This window comes from Lepisosteus oculatus, chromosome 20 (assembly GCF_040954835.1).
Source record: "Lepisosteus oculatus isolate fLepOcu1 chromosome 20, fLepOcu1.hap2, whole genome shotgun sequence".
Taxonomy (NCBI): Eukaryota; Metazoa; Chordata; class Actinopteri; order Semionotiformes; family Lepisosteidae; genus Lepisosteus; species Lepisosteus oculatus.
In genome coordinates, this window is record NC_090715.1 from 15117151 (window position 1) to 15137676 (window position 20526).

Sequence of the window (20526 nt, forward strand, 5' to 3'; positions counted from 1 at the left end):
AAATACCCTGCCCCCCCCCCTCAGTGAGGGCGAACTGGTTGGAGCATTGATACAAATGCGCACGGCTTATGGCTTTCAGGGGGTGGTAGCAGATGCAGTTCTGCTCTTGAGCCAGTACAGCCCGGCTCGATGCCGAAACAGAGACATCGGCATCGAAAGAGGGGGGGGGGGCGGCTGTATTTGCACGACCGTGTGTGCACATCACTTGCAAAACGGCGCACGAAGTTCAGTAACTTGCGGGGAAACTCCCTTTTTAGGCCACTTGACTTGACCTGCTCGCTGTCGGGAGACGTCAGTTCCGGTGTACACAGACAGGGATTTACTGTCAGGAGGGCGGGAGACGTCGCTGGTAAGGGATGTTTCTGTGCCTATTTTTAAAAGCGTCGGCGAGGGCGTTGAAACGCGTAGCTCGGCGGCACGAACAAGAAAAACGGGCGGCAGGCGGCGGGTCGGTGACGGGGCTGATGGACATTTGGTGAGGCTCCGGGGTGGCTCCGTGCGTGCCCGGCGTTTAATGTCGCAGATTTGCCGGGGGGGAATCACTGGCTAGCCTGCTTCTAGTGGTGCAGTACCCTCGGTATGCAGCAAACAGCTTTACTACAGCCAGGCAAAGGTTTGACTTCGCCTCCTGCCCATGTTTTGGCCCGGCGACAAGAAATTAAAGGGCCCGAGGGGCTGCTCCGCGGTGGGCGTTTGCGGTCGGCTTTTCCCTGCCGTCGCTGCAGGCTCTGCAGAAAGGTAGGACTCGCCGGGCAGCGGGGTCGTGCCCGTGGCGTTTCGAGATAACTCTTCGCCAAGACGGACACAAACTCCGTTTTTTTTTCCATAAACCCCCCCCTAGGAGTTTATCCTGTACGTGCATGCTGGCCGAAGGAGTTGCGTTTCGTTATAAAAAAAATGTTTAGTTTTTTTTTTCCGCGGCGGCGTGGACGCTGCCAGCCGGGATGCCGAACTGTTGCGCCGCTCCGGTGCAGGAGAGGCTGCGACAAGCCCCCTGGCTGGTTTCGAGGGCGTGAAAAAGGCCGTATTAATAACCGCTTGCCACAAAGTGTCCCCTAGTGCTGGCTGCGTGAGTTTCGGCGAAACTGGCACACTGCGCTTGCGGGGATGGCGGTGCACCTTTCCTGCGAAATACTGATCGGCCTCGGCAGTGGTGCGCCCCGGTGCGGGGGCTCCGCTCGCAATGCCCAGCCCGGTGCGAGGCGACAGGTAGAGCAGGCGTGCATCCCCAGCGCACACGGACAGGCGGCTTCGCTTGTGAGGCTCGTATGCATCTTATTCTGATTTTTTTTTTATTTATGTTGCATGCATGTGCACGGGAGAGGGGTTGTGGGGTTTGTAGCACAGGGCTGACCGCACACGTATGCTGACCTCCGTGCCGTCGGCAGAAGGAGAGCTGTGTGTGTGATCTGTCTGCTCGGCAGGGGTGGTTTTTTTTTTTTGAAACCGTGACGAGGGTTTCTTTCGTGCTGTTTCTTTTTGGGTGGTTAACCACCGGTGTCGTGTTCATTCTGGACCGCTGCTGGTTTGGAGAAAGCATTCAGACGAGGTGTATGGTGCGTCAATCGCTGTTTTATTTATTTTTTTGTAAATCGTGAAGCTTTTGTAGTAAGACCACGCATCCTTGGGAATTGAATTTTATCGGGTTTCACCCGTTGTTTATTCCCTCACACTTACAGGGACGTACTTCGCTTTCAAAATTGCTTTCAGCCTTTTGCGGGTGTTTAAAAAGAACACGAAAGATATCTCTTCTGAAACAAGTTTTTTTTTAATGTTTTTTTTTTGGTATTTTCCCCGGTAGGTTTTTTTTGCACCCAGACCTTTTTTTACTTTCCGGATCACATTCATCAAAGTGCCTTATGTACCTTTTTTCCACCGTTTAAACGTTCGTTTACCTTGATCTAGTGACCTGAAACGTGAGACGTGTACTTGGTTTATATACTAGTGTCAAAAGAGGGGGGGTGGAAATTAATTTCTGAATGCTGATTCCTCCCAGAAGTTGCGTATTTCGGATGTCGTGGAGTGTTTTTTTTTTTAATGAACGTGCAATGCAAAAGAGGACCGATGCGATTGCGCTCGATGACAAAGTTAGGCGCTGCCGTGAACTGTCACTGCTTTTCCCACCTGGGAAGGGAACGGGAACGCCTTTAGGAAAGGAGGGGGAAAAAGCCCAACATCGCCGGATCCCGCAGCCGTGAGTGAGGCTGCTTCGCCCCTGCGGTGACAGCAGGTGAACGTGTTTTATGAATGAGCTGATTGGGAAACCGTGAATGACCGATGATCCCATTTCGCCTCGCCCATGAAGTGTCAACAAAGCGGCGCTAGACTCTCCTGGTTGGTGCAAATCCTGACAGAGATCACACAGAGGGGCCCCAGGCGCTGTAAACGTAACTAAGGCCGTGCTCTGTCCAGCATTAACTGGCATATTTTCCATTGTTTTTTACTTACTGTCTTGTATAAAGAGAGATGCAGTCGTGTGTTGCATCGCCTTTTGCACAGTAACCGAGCACACGCCTCTGCGCACCGTATCCCTGAAAGGTAAGATTGGTTTAAACAAAAAAAAAAGTAGATTGAAGCCGATATATGCATACATTCAAAACGCATGGAATCATTTCAGCATGGTCGGTTTGTGGGGTCTGTTTGGCTCCTGAGGGGTGTTATCGCAGTTGTGGGAATGCAGCTCCCTGGCTTGTGGGCCAGAAGGGTTTCAGCCCTCCTTAGCTGAGATCATGTGGAATGTATTTCCTGTTTGGGTCGCAGGAGCTAGGAAATGTAGGAAATATCTCGCTGGCCACTAATGATAGCCTGCTTCTCCTTCAGGTTCTGAAGCAGGACCGGCGGGCGCAGCATGTTTTTTTTTTTTTAAATGTGTTGAAGGAAAGTGGCCTGTTATTTCTACACGGTTAACAGACATTTCTTTTTTGTTAGAACGACCCCAAGTTAACGCGTTCCCGAGGGAACTAGAGGTTACCGTTCCTGCGCAGTCTGTTCTCCCCAAATTTCAGCCCTGTGCTCTTGAGACGCATCGCTAGGGTCCTGTTTTCCCTTAGTGTGGGGTGTGTACTTTGGGGGGTAATTTAGTTATTTTAGCTTGTGTGGAATGGGGAGCTAGTACACTGCGCTCTCTCCCTCCTAACTAGCTTGCTGTAAGTGTGTAAAATGTCCGTGGGGGGGTTGGTTGGTCTCTCTAGTCGTAGACATAGGAATGCCTGGATCTGTGTGAATTCAGCTCGGGTTTGGGTGGATGCCGTTTACAGGGCACTTTTTTTTTTCTACGATTGAATCTTGATTTTTTTTTAAACTGTGTTTTCTCCTCTGGACAAGGCAGGACTTTTATCACGTGTGCCTAAAATTAATAAGCTGTCAGCAGTGTACAATAGCTGGGGAAAAAAAATGCACAATCGTGTAGCGCTCTGGAATCACCCAGTTTATTAACTCCAGTCTTCTTTGATCTAACCATTAGTTATTTACCAGATTGAGGAAAACCTGGGGTTTTTTTTTACCCAGAAAGGGGGAGCATTAAATGACAGAATGCACCAGAGTGCGACTAATTAGAGTAAATTACTGGAGCTTACTGTTTTTTTTGCGGTTTGTTTGTGCACCCTCCTTTCCACAGCGCTGTAGTCTCTCGGTAACGCCTGTTGATTTATCTGTAGCAGTTCTGTTGCTATGGTAATAAATGCATTCCACTGCAATATTCTTGAGGGCTATGGGCCTGAGAGCTTATAATCTTTTTGGCTCCAGTTGCACTCCTGTGTGTAACACCTTTTTTAGCTTCTCACTTTGAACTGCTGCTGTATTTAGAGAGGAATCCTATGTAAACTTGACAAGCTTAGCTTTCAGATCTTGGGCTCGTTATTTGTTGAAGGTTTGCGTACAGTTAAAGACATACTGCTTACCGCTTTTGTCCGACATCATCGGACATTAACTTTTAAAATAACATAAGTAATATTGTGTACTATTATTACTGCGCTTGTGTGCACCATATCGAATACTTCAGTCCAGTATTTGTAACCCGTATTTGTTCTGGAACAGGTGCCCTTTGCAGATGGTTGCCAATTGGCTGCATTTGGTAATTAAAACCAGCATTGCTGACATTTTTTATGTCCCCACCAAAGTGGCCGAGCAGTTGTTTAGTAATCTGTCATTGGGGTTTAATGCCAGACCGTGATGGAGACGCCAGGAGCTCTGCTCGGCAACCTTGCGTCTTGTAGATGTCTGGCATGCGTGTTTGTTTGTGCTGCCCTTCTGCAGTGTCGGTGGGCCTGTATTGTTCTGTGGCTCTTGGCAGTGATGTGAACATGACCGAGCTGAAGCAGTCCACTAGGAACTAGGGCCAAGGCAGGCAAAGTCACCGAGTGCTGTGCATCACAAAGCCCTTGACTTCAAGTGGTCTTGATCTTTGATTGCGCAAAGTGGTGGCTTTGTACTTGGATGAGCGTCTCCACACGGGCTCATGTTGGCTTGCAGGCTTGGTGGTATGCTGGGGTGAAGTGTGTTGCACCTCCTGGGGGAGGGCTTCGTTTCTAAGCTCGTTCGCACTAGGAGAGTGTAGAAGCAGCCGGAGACAGCTGATGGTTTTTTGAGGTTTGCCTGTTTGCAGCTGTGCTTCATTCAGGTGGAGTTTTATTTGTGTCAGTACAGCCCCAAATGTTTGATCTCTCAGTTTTATATAGGTGTAATTCTAAGAAGCCCTGGGTTGTCTCAGTCTTTGATGATGCAATGAGATTCTGAAAAATATTATACCTTTACACAACATAGATCTTAAATATAAGTGAAAAGACTCCTGGAGTTCATTGTATTGCTTTTAGTCCTGTTATAGCAGGAGCATCTCTGTCTGCTGTTGTCTTTTTAAGGGACAAAAAAAAGCACATTTTGATGATGTTCCTTATAAGAGACTTAATTCTTAAATTTGCAGGCAGTAGGTATGGGTACGCATTTGGATACTGAACTTTGCAAGAGTCCAGGTGAGGAGTGCAAGCTGCGATTGGGGTGAGGTACTTGGAGTATTACAGGGGTGCTCCACCTGTTTCGTTGGTGAAATCGTCAAGCATGTAGGTGACCCAAAAGTAGGAAGATTAGTTAATCCCTGCTGAAGCAGCAAACAGATTTCAGTGGACTGGGAAAACCTGCTGGACGACATGAAGATCAAGGAGGCCGTCTATGAAACTGGCTTGGATGTTTGTATGGATATCATTTTCCACACCTTCTTGAAAGCCAAACAGCATGTTAAGATGCATAGTTAAAACATTAGGTTGAGATATTTTCATGTCGAGATTGTATTGTGTATTAGTAAGAATTAATTTAGAACGTTATATTTGGTTTTGGTTTCCAAAGAGATATTACTGCTCTTGAATCAGGCCAGAGAAGTGCATCTAGTACTAATGAGATTTCCTACACCGACGAGCTAAAAGAGCAAAACATTTTGAGTCTTGAATAGAACAGACTATGGGGGACCTGATTTCGGCATTCAAGGTCCTCAAAGGTTTTGATAAAATCCCTCATGATTTCTCCAGAATCAGCAGTGAGGCCACACCAGAGGGGAACTAAGGGGAGGTTTTTTTAAAAAGGATAACAAGAGGAACTCCTGTGCACTAAGAGTTGAGGGAGTGTGGAACAAGCTATCCAAGTACCATCTCTTCTTTCAGGGATTGACTGGATGGGATCCTTTAATCAGTTAGCTTCCAAAAACCAAAATGCATTTTGAGGCCTTCTGTTTTAAGTTGTGATGTAGGGATAATATTATGTGCAAGGTGTTGACTTATAATAGTTTAGTACTTTCATGCAGTTATTTTATCCAGGATAGATGAAATTCTCAATGGATATCTCAAGATTATTCCTCCATTGCTGACCTTGATTTTAACGATGACCAGATGTTTATGTGGGCTGCTGTCTGACCTGAACCTCAGATTGTGGTTACTGTTGGGTCTGTAAAAGCAATATTTGTTACAAACCACATTCCTTACTTTTTGAGAAGAAGCCATGATTTAAGAAATGCTGCATTTTGTGTATTTTTTTGGCTCTTGGAAGAAACCTACACATTTGACACAAGTTAATTTTTTTATATTACTGTATATTGTTAACTTGGAATTACATTACATTGAACATGGTGATTTCTGTGTTATTTTAATTGGAATCATGAAATGATATATATAAATAATAATATTTAGAGTAAACCTATTATTATATATTTGGTTTTCTTTAAATGTTATCTTTGTATTAAATAAACTCACAGGTAAGGATCCGTGGTTTTTGAAAGAGCCGTTACTGTACTGTTTGCAGTCATACTCAAAACTGATAGTTGCCATTTTCTAAAGTATTTCATCACAGAAGGACAGCTACACAAGAGGTAGTTTTGAAGTGAAGTGTCTAGCTTGGCTTTATGCTGTCTGTCACATTTACTCCATTAGAGAAGTGACCCCCAGTAGCAACAGTAAGCGCTTTCTTTATCCATTAAGCGGTTTCTTTCTCTGCTCTTGGAACGCTTCCTGTTCCTGATCAGGGTGGCGGCAAGGCTCCCCTGGGAGGGCAGGGCGTGAGGTGGCCTCGCAGCCTGATCATGGCTTCAGTCCAGCGCGGGGCACAAGCACACAGGAATAACAGGAGGCGGTCAGCTTGGCCGGCGAGAGGAAACTGAAGCAGCTAGCCTCAGCCCCTGTGGCTATTCAGTATACAGCATGGTGTCCCAGGTCAGAATCAAACCTGGTACCCAGGAGACCTAACTCAGCCACTGTGCCATCCTACACAAGCTCGTAACTTCGCCGAGTTGATCAAATGTCTTCTTCCATTGTGCTGTTCAGTATGCTGGGTGTGAATCACTGCAGGCATCTTCTACGTACAATGCCCAGGGCTGTTTTAGAAACCCAGTGATAACATTCACTGCGTGAGTCTGAGCTGAAGAGAGTCTTGCAGGGTAGTGCACATTGGGGAAAGGCTGTGGCCGGGGTGCTTGCAGAATAATTAAAGGAGTTTTGTTAATGTCCACTGTACACTGACCACTCGAGGGTACAGAAAAGAGGCCTGTGTGTGCATGTGCATTTTTCATTGATAGAATGTACATTGCTTCCATTATTGCTTAAATTGAGCCCATTGCCTACATAGGTGAATTACAGTTCCTATCTGCGTGTGGCTTTTGAAACACTGGTGAGATCTGTCTGACTTATGTAGGCAGACAGAAATTCTGTAGAAATTTGTTGAGATGTTTGAAATTAAAGCCCTTCTATGGTAATATAGGCACCATTTGGAGACTGTTTCTCACAAATTGTGAGCCTGTCCTCAGTTAAAGGCTGTACGATTTCTGAAAGTATTATTGAGCTTTGTTTACATTGTAAGTAAGGTGTATGGCTCTCTGTGTTGTAATGGAGTTGTCTTAAGATTTTTATAGAGGTGCTTATATTGGGCTTATTTAGTATTTGCCTGACACAGCAATTTAAAGTTCAAGTGATTTTTAGACATACTAGCTGAGCCAGTAATGATTTTATATATTGAAAAGAAGCAATTAGAATTTAATCTGGGATTAGTTACTGCTTAGGTTGTAGGTTCCTTAAAATAGCTTCTTGTATTGACCCCTTTCGGCGCTGAAACATGTTTGTAGTTGAGGTAGTTTATTAATAGTTGCTTGTTGCTCCGGGCTTCCTGCAGTTTTAAGGGTTGAGTACAAGAGCACTGTGATTAATGGGCCTCTTGTCAGGATCAAGGTGTGGCGTCTTGATGCGGTTGAGTTGGAGGAAGTGAGCCATAAGACAGTTGGCAAACGAGAGGAGGCCTTTCAGCCCTTATGGCTCATTTCAGTTACGAGTAGCTAACTAATCTGAAGATCTCATCCAGCTGCTTCTTGAAAGAAGCAAGAGTATCCGCATTAACTGCATGGAGATGGGCAGCCTGTTCCAGTCTCCTACATCTCTTTTTGTAAATAAACGATTGCAGGCAATTAAAATGCAGAACTGTATTTGTGTTTTCTGGTTTGGGCTCCACTGTCGATTTGTGAAGAAAGTCCAGGGGGGCTGATTCCGTCAGTGTCTTTAAGGATTTGGAATATGGATTTTGGTCTTCTCATAGTCTGCTCAGTCCCACACTAGAAAGATTTGAATCTTTTAGCCCCTGCGAAGGAATGCGGTGATCTGCTCCAGGGTCTCCAGGGAAACCAGCTCAGTGCCCGTGTTCAGGGCAAAGTTATTCTTCAGCGTTGCGGTCCTGCTCTGTGGGAACGCAGTACTCTAGCCGGTAACGCGTCAAGCTCCTTGCATGACATGGCGAAGAATTCACAAATCATCATACACGACTGATCTTTGCCCAGTTCACAGTGGTTTCATCTGGGTACATGCCCTGCTATGACTTCATTCAGTTGCGGGTGAGGTGTTTCTGCAGGTAGGTCCTGCCCTTCAGTGGCCCAGTCGTGTCAGCTAGCAGATTGAGTCTTTCCGTATCTCCTCTCAGGCTGAGGAGGATTTTCAAGAGATGCGAGGGAGCAAGTCAACAGAAATTGTCTCCACAGTCATTTCCACTGTACTATTTTGGAGGATGTTTCATTTGTATTTTAGGTGTTTATAAAAAGACTTACACTGTTTTATAAAAGCAGTTTTCTCATGTTAAGTATGCATATATTGTGTAAATATACTGTGGCCTTCTGGCTTGAATGACGTGTTCCAGAAGTACATTAAACATATGTATTCTGTATTTCATGAGTTTTGTACCAAAATAATGTGAGCCTAGTATATAAATATACTGAATAAAGAAGATTTTTAGGGTGTTATAATATTTAGGGTGTTATAATACTGTTATTCAGGGTAATAACAAAGGAGATTTGCTTGCAAGATACATTTAGTGGTAGGTTGTTTAAAACAATGCAATGAAATTGTTGTAAAATCTAGATATTCCATGTTTTAAATGAATTAATAACTTAAGTTCCCAAAGCTGTAGGGAAACAAAATCTGTCTGTGCGGCAGGTTTGTGAGCTAGGTTCAACGTATTTAGTGGCTGTAGGAGCACATTTTATGCATCTGTGATCGCATTTTCTTGGAATTGTCAAAGGAAGGTGGTATCCAATATAGGGATGCTTAAAATATTGAGTTAAGTAGGTTCTGGTACAGAATATTCACATTTTACCTATTTTGGATGGTGAGGTAAGGATTTTTTTAAGTACTGAAGCAGGTACCAACTGTCCTAGATGCATCTATACCTGTGGTCTAAGAGGTGCCTTTCCAAATGTAACCAAAGTTTTAGCATGAAGGCTACAGCCTAGATTGAAATATTGCTCTTGGCTTACAGACGGTTTTGTCGATAAGTGGAACATGTAACTGCGTGCAGGTCACATATGAAACTTTCTGCAGTCAAATATCCCCTGCACAACCAGTACTTAATTCGCTTGTACATTACACTATATTAGTCTTTACTAGTGACTAGTGAGCAGGAAGGGCAACATTTGCTCTCACCCGTGGTGAGACTGGGGGGTTTACAACCACATGCTGTCTTACAGTACTTTTGCAAAATTCCTGATTTTGTGCCTGTTTGAAATTTGTAAAATTTTCTACAGTGTCAATTTAATTATTTTGTAACCAAGATTTAATAACCAGAAATTGTGACAGCAGTTCCCCTTTAATCCTAATTCCCATAAATATATATGCATGTGTGTGTTTTCCCAGTGTATTTTTGGTATGAAAAGCCACAGAAATGCCAGCTCACTTCACCTCTGAATCCGCTATACCAAGTATTACTGGGACAAGGGGCAATATTTATTTGCAATTGGATAATACAATTTGAGAATTTAGGTTTTCCTTGGCGATGCTGTACACAGAGGGCATTTTGACCTATTGCTCTTCCTTTTGTTGTAATGTTGTCCTGTATTTTGTTTTAAATTTTACTGATGTTTATGTATTTGTCCATGACAGAACAGGTTGTTCTGTTTACCTCCAAAACATCCCCTCTCGGCTCTTAAAGGAGTAAGTACATTGAGCGCTGAAGGATCCTAAGATTCACTGGAGCAGGAAATGGCACTGATAATTTCTTTTCTCCCCGAGTGGCAGATCACAGTGAAAATGGCGAGTCGCTTGTGCTGCGCTAGGCCTGTGGGGCTCCGTTTTCACGGCAACCACAGGCCCTCTCCCCGCAGAACAAAAAATGTCAATTTCTTACGTTGGTCAGTGCTAAAAATAAATGAGAAGCCAGGGAGACGGGAAAAGTGTGACCTCAGCACATAGCTCTTACAATGTAGCGCAGGAGAGTTGTGCAATGTGAGCCCTGTTTGCTTTGGGCCTGTAGACTTCACGGCACATCTCTCGCTACCTCCAGAAGTCGCGGGTCAGGAGACAGGCCGCCCAGACTCGGGAGCTCTGTTTTGCTGCTTCCAGAGGCATTTTCTGAGTCGCACGTGCCTAATGTCTAAGATTCAAGGCTTGGCAAGTATCTTTGGGAGGTTAGTGTGTATGTTTTATTTTGCGGCAGACCGTTAATCTCTCATTTTTTTGTGTTTCGTTCATTTCATTCCTTTTTTGGTGTTTTGTCTGTTTTTACCTGAAAAATGTCTTGGTTTTAAAATAGTCACTCATATTAATCAGAGTGAGGGTGATGTACAGTAGTAGGGTGCAGAATTCAGATTGTCTTCTGTTCATTAGGAACTATTAACTTTTTTTCCTCATCTTCAAGAAATAAAAAAAACAACAACTTACTAACACCCAAAAAAGACCATGAAACTTCACAGGGTTTAGATTCTTCTTTATTTTTCTAAAGATATATTCGGGGACTAATGGTAATGGTGAGATTATCGTTTTGGAGTTAATCTGTGTGATATCTTTTTCTGTGCTTAACATTTGACATCAATAATAACATTCTTTTTTCCCAGAAATGTTTTAAACATCTCATCCTTGAACTTCAAGTCACTGATGGTAATAGGAGGATAGTTAACCTGAGCTAAACTGACCTCTTGGGTTGAAGGGATGAGCAGTCAGCAAGTGATTAAAATGCCCTCCAGAGTTTCTCGTGTTGAGACTTGGGAGAAGCTTATAAAAGCACTTCCCCTGTTTTGCATGAGTGGGAGAATGGGAGAACTGTTTCTGCAAGCAGACTTGTGCGGTACATTCGGACACTTGTGGCATACATCACTATGGCTGAGTCTTCCCTAACGTTGATTTAAGAAGTCATAGGTATATCAGCTTTAGCTTTGCCATGCTGGATATGACATTCTTTGTTTAGAAAGAGAGAATAGTACTTCCTTCTAGAATTATATCTGCAGCGGAGAAACTCAGGGTGTTACATACTGGCAGTTCACCTTTGGATACCTCCAGCAGACCACATTCAACAACTCCTCAGAGATCCCTATTCAAATTAAGGAGGGGGGGAGCCTTTTTATACAAAACATCTTTCCTCAGCAAAAAATTAAGCTTACAGTGTTACTGATAAAGTTTAAATAAACACAGGCATAATTTAAATTCCTCACAGGCATGTTCTATAATTTCTGTCCATTTACAGTTACAAAGAGAATTCAGAAAAATTTCTGATTGACAAAATTTCGGTTCAGTATTTATTGCTTATTGCTCATTTGTGTATCCAGAGAGCAGGTTAGACTGCCGAGTTGTTCCTTTGACACAGTTGCTCAAAGCACTTGTTCTGCCACTGAGCTTGGCCTTCTGACCTTTTGACTTATTTTAAAAGACTGCCCACAGCCACAGTCTGTACATTAACTTCTTTGCAAAGCCACGCAAAACCGTATGGATTTTTTAGGAGGTGCAGATGTGAAACTATTTTCCCCTAGATTCATCTGTGGGAAAACTCATTTTGAATCAAGCCTGCAATGTAGTTACGTTTGCAGTTTCTGCCCAAGTTCATAGAAGAAAACCCATCGTTGTTCCCTTGGCGCTTTTAAAAAGTGTTTGCCAAAAACACACAGGAGATTCATTTTGCATGAAAAGAAATCGTAAAGCTTCATGAATGACTTTTCAGCATCCTTGCTTCCTACTGCAGGTCAAGACTACTTTTTTAAAAAAAAGTTTTGAACACCTGTCTGTGCATGTGCCCTCCATTTCCTGATCTGATTAGCTTCATGAGAGCCGACTACAACATGATCGGTACAGACACTAAAAATGTCATTTTATTCAGAAGAACAAAACTTATGAAAAGAGAAAGACAGTGACTCTTATGTTTTTGATAGAGTTAACAGGCTATGTATTGGGATTTAATATAGAAGGTTTTTGATAGAGTTGTGCTGTCATGTTCCTTGGTGTTTGAAGAAATAAAACCCATATCCCATTTTAAATGGTAAGGCGAGATGCATTCCTTATTTTTAGTTGCAACAGATTTAGCATACATTTTTTGTTTAGGTGTTCTTCTATCAATAAGGAATTAAACTTAAGATGGACTGCTGAGGCAGTACTGTGGAACAGCTGAGTGCCTGTAGACACTGAAATAGAATTCGTTTGACATTCCTCCTGTGAAATATGCAGGCCTTCTCCCTTTGTCTGTCCCAGGACCTGCGCCACAAGGTGTCAGTCAGATAAGCAGCTGTCAGCGCAGGGAGCTGCTGCCTAAACTCTGAGCATGAGGTAACCGGTTAACTCTTCACGGGCCACGTCTCCAATGTGGGTAGTGTTTCAGTCCTCTGTGCTGTGCTGTTGTAGCTGATGAAGGTGTTTTAATGTAAGATTTGATGATAATGTACAACATATTCGGTAGTCGCAAGTAAGTAATAAAACCAGTAACCAACGGTGCATCTGTTGGACAGATACAGAAATCCACTGGCATAAAAAGAGCTGCCTGGAAGTGCTGAGTTTCTAATTTGCAGCTGACAGGCAGGTTTTGTTTTAATCCGGGTTTGCTTTGGGACAGAGGTTGGAGTGTTACGCAGTCATTTTTATTTGCTTTGTAAGGTATTTCCTCCTGTGTAGCTGACAGTTTCAGACAGCGTGCTGCAGTGAACTGGTGTGAAAGTCTCCCTCCCCACGCCTGGTCCCGTGGAGCTGGGTCGTGAGGTGACATCAGAAATGAAGAGCCTTCTTGAGGAAGAGTGGCACTAGGCCAGGAAAAGTCGCAAAGCTTCTTCGTGTGCTTGTTAGGATTGCAAGCTGTTGAATTTACTCGAGGGGCCGAGGAACTGGGGGCAAGGAGGTGGGGGAGGGGGGGGAGTGAAGTTTCTTTGAAGGGTCTGAACCATCCGAGGCACCCAGGCTGACGGGTGGGGTTCATTCCCAAACCCCAGCGAACCGATAGCTTGAGGGGCCAAGGTGGTGCCACTGTACCTGAACCAGGTCCTGCCCAGAGATGACTTAATGATACCACATGCGCTTGAAGTTGCACTCTCTATGCTGTAGGGAGCATGCATGCAATTTTTCTGTAAAAGTTGCAAGAAGACACTTTGAGCTCATTTGTACAAGGGTTAAAGAGGCAGTGGTTTTGTTGGGTACGCCTCCCTCCGAGTTATCTTGTGTACAGCTCGTGAATTGAGTTGGTGGAGAACCCCTGCGTGATTGATCTGACCCGCTGTCGCCCCTTTGCCCCCAGCTGTTTGTTGGGAGCAGTATAAACATCTTGTGGATGTTCTGAAGGCTCCAGTTCTGTTTTCACAACAAAAAGCTTTTGTAGACATGGATCAGATTACTTCACAGGAATGGGATGGAGCTGTATATAACTTTGTTTTTATGTATCGTGCTTTAACAGTGGATCTGGGAAAATCTCTAGCTTTGGCGTGAGTCAGAAAGCGGAATTGGTTGGCAGAATTTTTGGGCTTAAACTCCATCATAGACTTCAGCTTCCTGTTTACTGCTTATTCCTTTTAATACCCCTAATTGCTTTGCTACATTGCAGACAGTGTAAGGGCAGCTGGTTTATGAGTCAGCTACAGCGGCTTTTAATTGGTAAGACGTGGAAACCGGGCCACTGTTCCCCTGTGCTTGGTCCTGTGTGCTCTACTGTAGCTTTCTAGCTCCTCCATGTCAGTGTACAACAGGGTTTTCTGCTGTACTAAGAAAGCCAGCCTTAGGCAAAGAAAAACCCACTCTTAACGCACATTGCATGAAGAACTGAAAACCACTAAGTGCCTTTTATTATGGCTCTCATTAAATGCTCCTTTGTGCTCCTACGGGTTTTTGAATAGTGCCTAGTTGTTACTAAGACAGCGGAGCAGCGTAGTATTTCATTATGCAATTTCAGTGCATTGTAAAAGGCTTTGGATGATTTCCTTTAAAGACCTCCTGTGTGAGGTGAAAACCATGGCTGCATCATTGGCCACGTGCAAAGGAGCCAACCAGGATGTGGCTCCTCTCTCTAGGGTGTAGAAAGTCCCCAGCAGGAGAGAACTTGCACAGCGCGAGCAAATGGAAGTGCGGTTTTGAAGTCATTGCAATATGAAGGTAAACACAGTGTTGTGCTCAGGAACGTCACCGTTGATAAAAGATACTTAGTCTTCCCTGCAGCTGTAATGGATCCTGGTGGCTGGAAATATTGGCACCAATTTTGTTTGCAAGTTTGCAGATGTCTCTTTAGTTATCTTAATGTAAACCATGGAAGCTGGAGTTCAGCCCATTCTTTAGACTCGGCCTTTCTTCACTTCAAAACATCAAAGAAGGATTAGCCGGTTGGCATTTGTGTCTAAGTAAAAGTTCCCATAATTGACAAATGTCATGTGGAAGATTACTATCTCTTGTGTGAGCTGGTGTGTTTACAATACATACTTCAGCTTTGTCTCTTGAAACTACCGCAGAAACGTCTTAGTTGCGCTTTTTTTAAAAGCATGACCTATTGCTGTCTTTTTTTTTCCCTTCACATGCAAATGAGATTGTGCAGATGTGGTGTGAATTTCCATAATGACACACTAGAAGGTAGAAACGCACGACAGTTTGCCCAAAGGCTTGAGCTGTGTGATGTTGAATGGTCATATTGTGACTTTCACAGCTTCTTGCATGTTTCAATAGAACGGTATTGTAATCCAGTGCTGAAACAGTCTCAGAAGATGTTTGTACTGAAGTGTTTTCACTGTTGTTAGGCCAAAGTGAGTATTCAGTAAGGAAGCAGTGAAGGCTAGATTTTGTATGTAAAATAGTCTATATACGGCAGAATATTATGTGCTGAATTTACCTTCAAGCACATAACACTCTCTACCTCCACAGACCCAGGCAGGTCACCAGTTTAGAAAAGGTTACTACGTATTTCTTTTTGGTTTTTAAACGGAGGGGAAAAACAGCTTCTTCTGTTAGGAGGTGAAACGGGACAAAATATTCTTTTATTAGGAAAGTGTCCAGAGGCTAGAGAGCTTTTACTAATCTCAGATGCAAGAAGCAGCATATTCGTTTGTTCATACTGTAATCCATTGTTTGCGATCTCTTTGTGGTCTTTGTGGTGAACCAGTTGATTTCCTTTAGGCCTTCAAAGAATTCTGAACTTTTCAGATAACATCATAGTGGTTTCTCGCAGACTTTCATTAGTACAGTTTCATTCAGAATTTAGACTAGAAAAAAAATTGAAAGATCTTTTCCATAAAGTGGAAAAAAATAATTATCTGGATGTTCTATATTAATAAAATCAGGAGAGCTGTGAGCTCTGCAGTATTGCTTGCTTTGGTGTATTTAATTCCTTCCCAGTCTCTTCTCAGGTCTCTGTTGGGAGGTATTTGTGTGGCGTTGTGACTGACATGAGAAAGATGGCCCTTTGCTTTTGAGCAAAGGCCCCAGATTAAATTAAAGCTGTCTCCTGAGTGCCGGCACAGGTTGCGAGCACTGAGCTTGTTGGTTTCCACACGGTAGACACCTCTGGCAGACAAAAAGCCTTCTTCAGGTGCAGTAATGTTTGCAATTTGTGATTGTCAGGCCGGTGGAACACTGGGACTGAGTCTGGGCCAAAGTTTAGAAAATTACCTTCATGATGTTTGGTTTGACACTGTACTTTTTAACTTTCCTCTTTTAGCCAGCGATATTTCTGTTGTGCCACCAGTTCTCCAGTATATCCTTCATGAGCAGTATTGACCTGGAACCTAAACTCCAGTACAGATAGTTGGGGAATTTTCCAGTAACATGAGAGGAACAAATGCCATTCATTGTCCATCGGTGTGAACAGTGGTGCTTATTTCTGTAATCTAAGTCCGGGAGGAAAGGTGTGTCTGCAAGTTTTTCTGGGTCTTTTAAAGCACCCAGCACGTGAACTGCTGGGTGAAACTGTTAAAATGGTCCACTTAAGCCAACAATGAGCCGATTCAGTTGCGAGCACTGCTGCACTGGAAACCCACAGACACGCAGGCCCCCCACTCCAGTACCGGGGATCCGCGCTTCAGACCAAAGCAGTGTGTGACCCGTCGGCATCGGTCCCTTTGAGATGGGAAGGTGGCACTGGCGTGAATTGTGGAGCTGGGGCTTCTGCGCCTACAAGACTCCAGTTGCAGGAGAGGGAAGTTAGTGCCGCAGTTCTGATCGTAAGCAATCCTGGTTTGCCGGGAAGTTTGCCGCGTGGTGGGGGCTTTCCTTTCTGTGCCGAAAACAGACACGCTAACGTTCCCCCGAGCTGCCCGGGGGAAGTGCGCTTTGAAATGGAGCAACACAAACCGAAAAGAAAAGTTCTCTTTATAATGACTGTTTTTGGAATGGGTGGGGAAAAAAAAGGATTCTAGCAAGGACTAGGATGCTCTTTAGGACCCTGATGCTCTGTTTTTTGGGTTGCAGAGCTGACAGTCTGTGGTGGGGAGGGAACCACGGAAGTCAGACTGGACATTTCTATTGAAAGGTTGCTGATCGAGCAGGTGCTCCTAAAACCACAGAGTGTGCTCTTATTGTGGGACCGGTCTGCGTTTTTGGCCATTCTCCCAGAGCTTATCCAGTTGCACGCTGTTATGCAACACTGAATAATAGTGACATACCAATCATGCAGTCAAACCCTCTAACTCTTAGTACCTTGCAGTGCGCACAGAAGTAGATCACTAAAATCAGACACTTAAAAACAGATAATTTAAGAAAAAGTCACCTGCACAGCTCTGGTAAGACAGGTGTCTTGTACATTTTTACAGTCTTCAGGTGCTTCTCAATAGCTAATATATTGTTGATTCTTTTCAGGTGCACTGCTGGTTGTGGAAAATATGTAAAAAGTGTTGGGCATTTTTAAAACTCCAGAAATAGCCTACATGTGTTGGTCTTAATATAAGGAGTATTTTATACAATACATTTATGTATTAATAAATGGTAGTTTTAACTTTAATAGTTCTTTATACTAAATTTATTTTCATTGAAAGCTGGTGTTTCCACAAAACTAGACCCAGTGTGCCGCTTAGTGCCAAAGCTGTTTAAATTGTCCTTACACGGTCAATAAATCCTTTTTAATGATATAAAACTATTTTTGAATGTTTTTCATTTTGTTGAGGCATAGTTCCAGTAGTTTTTACCTCTGAGAGAGAACTTCTGCAACGCAGCTGGAGCTCGGCTCACAACGCAACTCCTGGCCATTCAGTTTCGAGACTTGTGAGCAAAACAGCTCGTTGTTTCAGTCACCTGTTGTAACTTTAATTTCTCTCCCCCCCCCATCTCTCTTTCAAAGGAAATGACCTAAGAGGCCTTACAAAAACACATCTGAGCTCTCTTGCTTCAGACTACAGTCGCCGAGAAGCTCGAATCTGGAAGCAGCGCTCGGTTTCCACGGTGAAGTTGATAACTACCTCAGCCAGGAGAGAGAGGAGGGGAAGTCCCGCCGGCTGCTGTCTACTCCTTCCCAGGCCGGAAAAACCTGCGGAGAGCTTCCCTGCCACACTGCACTGAAAGGCTCACCGACGGACCGGATCTGTCGTGTCCAAGCCGGGACGGACGCTCCAGGAGACTGCCTGCCTCTCCGGCCCAGAGCCGCCGCACTGTACAATCGGGGGCGATCGGGGTTTTCCTTTAGTCTCTGTTCATTTTTTATTCCTTTTATTTCCTATCTTCGCTGTTGACCAGTGTTACATTTTCCTAAAATTCCTTTTGTTTTTCCTCTCATAGCTTTTAAAAGATTTGTATTTTTTACCAGAGGTCTATATATATACACACACACGCATATATATATATTTAAAAACAAACGAAGGAGTTTTTCTTCTTCCACTTGAAGAAAACATTTGTGCACTTTTTTGAGATCTCCCTCGGTTTGACCAAGCCAATGCTTGCTTGGAATAAGAACAGATTTGTCAACAGAGTGTCGCTCAAGTGCTGGAGCGGTGTTGGTATAGGAATATTCTTCGTTATTTAACCACTAATGACCTTCTGCGGGGCTGGGAGAAGAGCGGAGTGGAAGTAGATTTCGCCTGCTTGGTTCCCCGACTCGGACTGTTAGATGCGAGCTGCAGCAGGGCTGCCTCTCTTTCACACTTTCTCGTCTCCTCTTCCTCTCCCCGCTGCTACTAAGCCTTTGGAAATGCCTCATAGGCAGGCTGTGCACTTCAGCTATCTTTCTACACCAGTCCAGAAATAATTAACTGTTCAGAGCTGGTGGGGCTGTGATCTTGAAACAGGAGGCTGCGAGGAAAGCAAACAAGAAATAAAAGCAACTGAGAGGGGAGGGTAGCGACACAGCTCGCCACTTATGTATTGTTGTAGTGCTCAAGAAAGTAAGATGGACTACAAGCGGCGCTTTTTGCTTGGCGGGTCCAAGCAGAAAGTGCAGCAGCACCAGCAGTACCAGATGCCCGAGCTGAGCCGGGCCCTCAGCGCCCCCCTGGCGTGCAGCTCCAGCGCCGCGCCGCCCTCCCTGGGCTCCGGCGGCGGCTCGCCCGGCCACTGCAGCCACCCCCCCCCGCAGCACGGCACGGCCATCGCCGACATCCAGCAGGGCATCTCCAAGTACCTGGACGCGCTCAACGTCTTCTGCCGGGCCAGCGCCTTCCTCACCGACCTCTTCAGCAGCGTTTTCAGGAACTCGCACTACTCCAAAGCAGCTATGCAACTGAAGGACGTGCAGGAACACGTCATGGAGGCGGCCAGCCGGCTCACCGCAGCAATAAAGCCCGAGATCGCCAAGATGTTGATGGAGCTCAGCGCAGGCGCCGCCAACTTCAAGGATCAGAACGACTTCAGCCTGCAAGACGTTGAGGTAGGGGGAGCCCGGAATCCGGTTTGCTTTTGGAGGGATTGTGGCCTCGTCTTCCTGTTCAGGGCGGGGAGATCTAGTGCATGAAGCGGCGGCTGAGAACTGTTTTCGCCCTGCCTGCGGTTCTTTCAGGTTTTGCGGTTCAAACTTGCTTCTCTTTGCCGTTCGTGATCTGCCTTTGCTTCAGGCAGTCCTGTGGAAACGGGGTCCCAGTGGGAGAAGCAAGTCTGGCCCAGCAGTGCCACTTTTCATCCCACCTCGGTCCTTCATTACTTAATTGAACCAATTAAGGGTTCTGTAAGGCAAACGAGCTCTTTGCCTGGTCCTAAGCAGAGCTAATTGTAAGGTGTCTCTAAGACCTATAGGAGCACGTTGCTCAGGGACCTGGGTTATAAAAATGTAGTACTTATATGCTGACATTTTATTTCTGTCTGAATACCAAAGGAGAGTTTTTTTTGTTGTCGTGCTCATCTGAGATGCAATTGCACCACTCCATTTCCTATTGGCAAGTACAGGGCACTTTGTATTCTATGGGTGTTGTTGAAAAGCTGTCTGAGGTGTCTGCGCTCACCTTCAGGACATGTGGTTGCTCAGTTTATAATTCCTTGGCTCGGACGGAGGCGTTGGTGCTCGATATTAAACTGATGCCGAGATTTCTGGGTGGCTTGTGAAAAGCTGTGGGTAGGTGTGAAAACGGAAGCAGCAAAATGAAACTGCGAAGATGGATTATCTACCGGGGCAAAAAAAAAAAAATCAGCCCCTGATCTTCGGGAGTCACTGTGCGGTCTACATCCTAGTGCTGTCTGTCACCTGATTTAGGATTCCTCTTCCAGGCAAATGAGAACTTCTAGGTACGATACTAAGCTGCCACAGATGAGCTCCTTTTTAAATGATTATATCTAGCAGAACAGATCCAAGGTGCATTGAGTAGGAACAGTTAACAAGTGCTTTCTCCACCAAATTACCATGTGTTTTTGAGATATTTAACCACCTTACCACCCACAGCTAATAACAGCATGGGAGCACTGCAATCCAAAAACCTTGGTCTAAGTTTTAAGGCTTGTATTGAAGATAATTTCCTGTGCTGAGAATTATGGTGTAAATGCAGCCAGTGTGCTGCCGTACCAAGCACAATTACTTAAACCACTGTTTAGATAATCATTTTCACCACAGCCACTTATTGGTTGCCTTTGTAATTATAACATGCAGTCATGATAAGAGACCCAGTTACAATCCCGACTGTAAACTTACTTACATTTTTTTTTTCTCTAGGAAGTAAACATATTAATCCAGACAGTGATGTTTTGGAATCAAGATGATATGAGGTCAGCCTCTGAATGCGTACCCTTCATGCCACGACCCTCCATTTCCAACAGAAAGCTTATTGTCGGGGGCCTCGGGCCTGCCAGATCCCAGAGGAATGCGCTGGAGGAATGCGGTTTCTCCTTGAGATGAGGAAAGCAGTTGTTCTTCAGCTCACAGCACTGATCCTTTGCCGGCTGGTATCTTACT

General features: G+C 44.6%; 1 protein-coding gene across 9 annotated transcripts in view; it reads left to right on the top strand.

Moving 5' to 3' along the window:
- The first annotated feature begins 84 nt into the window (after positions 1 to 84).
- Positions 85 to 20526, top strand: part of garre1 (granule associated Rac and RHOG effector 1) — a 45545-nt gene continuing 25103 nt past the window's right edge. The window contains exons 1-2 of one of the 9 annotated variants that reach the window (XM_069181375.1): positions 85 to 349; positions 17500 to 19017. In XM_069181375.1, coding sequence (XP_069037476.1) covers positions 18511 to 19017 — 507 coding nt within the window. In that variant the 5' untranslated portion in view covers positions 85 to 349; positions 17500 to 18510. The other 8 variants (XM_069181376.1, XM_069181378.1, XM_069181381.1 and 5 more) reach the window with 8 other exon arrangements.